Source organism: Bidens hawaiensis, unplaced genomic scaffold (genome assembly GCF_021521415.1).
Source record: "Bidens hawaiensis isolate Kalapana, Puna unplaced genomic scaffold, B.hawaiensis_p1.1 tig00000820_1, whole genome shotgun sequence".
Lineage (NCBI taxonomy): Eukaryota > Viridiplantae > Streptophyta > Magnoliopsida > Asterales > Asteraceae > Bidens > Bidens hawaiensis.
In genome coordinates, this window is record NW_027491048.1 from 3,279,230 (window position 1) to 3,284,549 (window position 5,320).

The 5,320-nt window shown below is 33.5% G+C and overlaps 1 protein-coding gene across 1 annotated transcript; it reads left to right on the plus strand.

Annotated features, from left to right (window-relative positions):
• Positions 1 to 1,844: 1,844 nt before the first annotated feature.
• On the plus strand, positions 1,845 to 4,707 carry LOC143540269 (phosphoribosylformylglycinamidine cyclo-ligase, chloroplastic-like). Its single transcript, XM_077033380.1, has 9 exons — positions 1,845 to 1,973; positions 2,397 to 2,788; positions 3,275 to 3,369; positions 3,445 to 3,546; positions 3,634 to 3,693; positions 3,801 to 3,973; positions 4,048 to 4,150; positions 4,242 to 4,400; positions 4,475 to 4,707. Exons 2-9 carry the CDS (start codon positions 2,458 to 2,460, stop codon positions 4,634 to 4,636), a joined length of 1,185 nt encoding a protein of 394 aa, XP_076889495.1. The 5' UTR covers positions 1,845 to 1,973; positions 2,397 to 2,457; the 3' UTR covers positions 4,637 to 4,707.
• Positions 4,708 to 5,320: the final 613 nt, after the last annotated feature.

Genomic DNA, 5,320 nt, shown 5'->3' on the forward strand with positions numbered 1-5,320 from the left:
AAGATTTTAGTACTTTTTACACTCATGTAGTAAATGAGTGGATGCCATTTGCAACTCCACTTTCGAATTTAAGCCACCTACATCCCCTAAGTTGTCAATGTGACGCACTTTGGGCCCATCAGTCATCTCAATGTTTGTCTTGGTCAGCAACTGCTATGGATGAGGACGTGATCAATGACATCGACCCAATTTCCTACCCTTATATGGAAAGAATATAGACATGCTATCTTACTCGCTAACACTTTACTCTCATTCTAAGGAAACTAGTTCTGGTTTTTACGTCGAATGATTACATGAAAAATTATCTCATGTAACGAAGCTAATGGTGGTTATTTTGTAAGTTTAGCTATTGCTACTTTCAAACTTTTCCATTAAATGACAACTTTGTGGAAAGGATTTTGGATATTGTATTAATTAGATTTCTTCACCGTTCCACTAAAAATATATATGTTCTAATACCATTACATCAAAAAGCTAACGCTCTCATATGGTACGATATATATACTTTAAAAGACACGTTACAAAGTTTTGTCTTATATGGTATGGGTTCCAATCGATCAAGTTTAAATTCATTAACATGTTTAATTCATTGGTGGTGGTGGTGGTGGTGTGTGGGTGTTTTTGTTTTGTTTTTTTGTTTTTTTTGTTTTTTTTTTTTTGGGGGGGGGGGGGGGGTGAAATGTGATATAGTGAAATCATGAAGTCTTGGATACCTTAATTCGCTAGAGATATTTCTTTAAACCGTCAAATATTGGTCTCACTTATTTGTTGTTGTTTCAAGACAAGCGAAGAAAATGAAATAATTTGCATTTGGGTAACATGTATTTTGGTTGGCGAGTCATATTAGCCCTTCGTATATCCTTTGAGGTTAGTTATATAAATACATCCTTTAAGGCTCGTGACCTCATATTAATACTTATATCCTTTTGAGGATCGTAACCTTGCATTAGTACTTTGTATATCAACCGAGGCTCGCAACCTTGTATTATAGTTCTTATACCATTTAAATCTCGTAACATCATATCAAATATTATAAATCCTTAACATCAATTAAGCGACTAGTCTTACCATCGTAATGTTTTAATCAAATTTAGTCCAACACCATACATCACTTCCTAAAGTACAAGTCAAGTTTAGCAACTCACTAATCTTTTTAATATATAAATAGGTTTTTTAGTAGTAATTCAATAAAGTGTCCACATTTGTACCGGTCAGATGTAAAGTTTGTTTGATTCACTTAAAAGACACATTTTAATGGTTTATAAAGTCTCTTAATATGTAAGTTTCAGAAACATGCTAATAATTCACGAACTATCTCTTAATAAATCATGCCTCTTAATTATTCAATACCAAAGAACACCCTATTGTTTATCATTTTTGAGCTCGTAGGAGGAATGAATGAATAATAATAATTATTATTATTGAAGAAACAATATATGATTTTTATTCAAGTGTGTTTTTATTTTTACTTTTTAAGATAGTAATTTAAATGATACATTTGATCTCCAGTTTAATCCTCACTCATAACATTCTTGAGGGGACATGAGTGACTCAATGAAGAAAGGCTGAGATCTTTGTGATATCCAGTTCGATTCTGAGTGCGTCCGGGTTTTACCACAAACGGGCGGATGGATTTCCCCGGAACTGGAGATAACTTGAAGACGCTTGATCATTCCGTATGGAGTACATAGACGTTCTATGTTTGTTGACCGATTAAAATAAAATTTAAAAAAAATGATACATTTGATATTTTAAAAGATTATAATAATAATAATAATAATAATAATAATAATAATAATAATAATAATAAAACTTGGACCCGTTGCCCACTTAGACCTAATGAGCTCGATGCTCGAAAAGCCCACTAACATAACTAAAAAGTTGTAACCTGCGCCGCACCACACCACACCACACCACACCACAGTAGCGTTCGTTCTTCACTTGTTTGTTCCCGGCGAGTCTTAGTCATCGAGGTAAGTTTTTTATTCGTTAATTCACTTTCAATCTGTGATGAAGAGTATTATTACATAGTTTCTGTGTTTAATTTGTGTTTTTGAAACCCAAAGTTTGTTTAATTGTTCTGTTGTTTGAATGCACACCAGGTGTTTGTAGAAATGCCACATGGTCTAAATTAGAAAAATTCAAAGATGGGTTACATGATATTTCAGTTTTGATATGTATTTATTGATTAAATATATTTATTTGCATAATTGAATGGATGGTCTTGTTGATTAATCATTGATACTCTTTGACTTTTGAAGTCAAAGTCAAATAAATTCTTTTTTAGTTCCAATTTTTATGAATATATTTTATGTAATCATGTAATATTGTTTGAACAACTGAAGCAAGCATGCTGATTTTGAAGTTAAAATTGACCCGTTTGAGTTTTTTTGCAGGCGCTTAACCGTTAACCAATTCGAAGTTATACAAATTGTTTGAAAGAACATCTTTGGCATCATGAATACTACTACAGTCGGAGCACATCTAGACACTTCTAAGTATGCCATTAGCCCGTATTGTCAGAAGCCTAATACTTCATCTGTTTCTGCAAGCACACACAAGTTTTATTGCTTGTCTAATAGACACACACCGTTGCCACTCATTTCAAGGAAAATGGAGACCAAAAACTGTTCGAAAAACAGAATTGCATGTTTGGCTAGTAGCAATCATGGGGAAGGTCTTACATATAAAGAGGCTGGTGTTGACATTGATGCTGGCTCCGAGCTTGTTAGAAGAATTGCGAAAATGGCACCCGGGATTGGAGGATTCGGTGGACTGTTTCCTCTCGGTATGGCTCACTAATTACAAATTTTTTTGCTTTTTCTGTGAATTATTTTATTTATTTGTAAATTCTAATAAAGTTTTGGGCTTTATGTTCAACATTGTAATCTGTATTCACTAGGAAATCACATTTTAATTCTTTATAGTATAACTAACATATTTTTGTCCACGTGGTGTGGTTAAAGTTACAAAATTCATTAAGAAAAATGGTTTCCGTGGTATCTAAAGTCCAAACCTTTAATGACTTTATCTCTCTTAAAAAATGACCAAATTACCCTCGGCTTCTACAACCCATGAATTTCCTCTTCTTCAAACTGAAATTCATGAATTTGGAAGGAACTTATGGTCATTTTGTGTAGAATTTTGAATCCAATAGTGCCCATATTCGTAATAATGAATTATAGGGACTGTGCTTGTAATTACAGCATACCATAGGGACCAAAAATGTAATTTTTATACAACTCTGAGTAACGGTTTTCATTTCTATGAGCAGGTGATTCATATCTTGTAGCTGGTACAGATGGTGTAGGGACCAAACTTAAGCTTGCATTCGAGACTGGGATCCATGATACCATTGGTATTGATCTGGTATGATAGAATTTACATAATTATAATTTTATTTATATATCCGCATGCCATTTTCGTAATAAAGATCATCTTTAGGTTGCAATGAGTGTGAATGACATTATCACTTCTGGAGCAAAACCTTTATTCTTTCTTGATTACTATGCTACAAGCCATCTTGACGTTGATCTTGCTGAAAAGGTATTGCATGAACCTTTTATGCTTAAAAACTATTAACAATGGCTTTACTACCAATTATTAAACTTTAATTCTTCCTTTTGTTTTCAGGTTATAAAAGGAATAGTTGATGGTTGCCAACAATCTGATTGTGCTCTTCTAGGAGGAGAGGTAATATACGATCCTCTAAATGGTTAATAATCATAATTTTAGATGTAACAGTTAACAAAATGAGTCGAAAAGGGTATTTTGTAATTTATGTTGTTTGTGGTTTTCAGACAGCAGAGATGCCGGATTTTTATGCAAATGGTGAATATGATCTTAGTGGTTTTGCGGTTGGAATTGTGAAAAAAGAATCAGTTATAAATGGAAAAAACATTTCGGTTGGAGATGTTCTTATTGGCCTGCCATCCAGTGGAGTTCACTCAAACGGCTTCTCTCTTGTTAGAAGGTTAACCGCTCGTTTAACTTATTTAACCTCCTTTATATGAATAATAATTTATGTTGTCGAAATGTTGTTTATAGGGTTTTAGCCAAAAGTGGACTTTCATTGAAGGATAAAATTCCCGGTGAATCAGTTACACTAGGTGAAGCTTTAATGGCGCCCACTGTAATTTATGTTAAACAGGTTATTTTTCGTGTTTGTGCTATCTTATTTTTGTTAGTATTTGTTTGTTTATTTATTTATTTTTTCTCATATATCTATCGTGTTAATTTAGGTGCTCAATATTATCAGCAAAGGAGGCATTAAAGGAATCGCCCACATAACGGGCGGTGGTTTTACAGATAATATCCCTCGTGTTTTCCCTGAAGGACTCGGGGCCCGCATTTATAACAACTCGTGGCCCGTTCCTCTTGTTTTCAAGTGGATCCAAAAGGTGTAGTTGAAATGATCTGGAACACCTACATTTTTTGTTTTCGTTTATATTATTCGTTGGTGGTTTTTTTCCAGGCTGGAAATATTGAAGATGGTGAAATGAAGCGAACGTTTAATATGGGAATCGGGATGGTTTTGGTTGCTAGCAAAGAGGCAGCCGAAAGGATTCTTAGTGAAGGCGAGATAGCATACTGTATTGGTGAAGTCATAAATGGTGACGGTGTAAGTTACCAATAATAGCCATGTTAACATGTTGGTTCCCTCATTTGAGGAGGTACGGGGTTTTGTCACAAATAATTGTATTGTTTGTTGGAGAATTTTCTCACTTCCAGAGTTTTACTTCGAGTGTATTTTAGCTGTGTTTAGTACCAAATCTTAACTAATGTGATTGAGTCGAGGCAAGTCGAGCTCAGCTCTTTAACTTGCTCGAACTCAAGCTCGGCTCATTTTGAGCTTTATTTTCTAAAGCTATAGCTTGGCTCGTTAGTAATTCAAGCTTGAGTTTTGCTTGTTTATTATATATTAATTACTTTGAAATGATGCATCAGTAATTGTTTTTATAATATGGTTTTATATATAATATAATTTAGTCATTTTTATCATCATTCTATACATAATAATGATTATATAAATAATATTTAACATATTAAAAATATATAAAGTAGGCTTGCGAGCTAGCATGGACTTGATAACCGAAGCTCATACTCGTTTACTAAAACAAGCTTATATTTATGCTTGAGTTTTGGCTCGTTTAAGCTTGTCAATTTAAATTTTGCACGGCAGAATATTGTGACATAAAAGAGAGTTATGGAAGAGATTTCGATTTAGTTGTATGCATGTGAGTTTAACTTGTACTTAAATATTTGGGGGATGGGTGAATTCTTGTCCGGCGAATTGTTGTGAAGATATTATTAATTTAAT

Bases quoted from the DNA above. Each gene is read 5' to 3' on its own strand.
- LOC143540269 (XM_077033380.1), top strand. From the start codon at position 2,458: ATGAATACTACTACAGTCGGAGCACATCTAGACACTTCTAAGTATGCC. The intron at 3,694-3,800 runs GTAATATACGAT...TGTGGTTTTCAG, and splicing joins GTGCTCTTCTAGGAGGAGAG to ACAGCAGAGATGCCGGATTT. The intron at 4,401-4,474 runs GTGTAGTTGAAA...GTTTTTTTCCAG, and splicing joins TTTTCAAGTGGATCCAAAAG to GCTGGAAATATTGAAGATGG.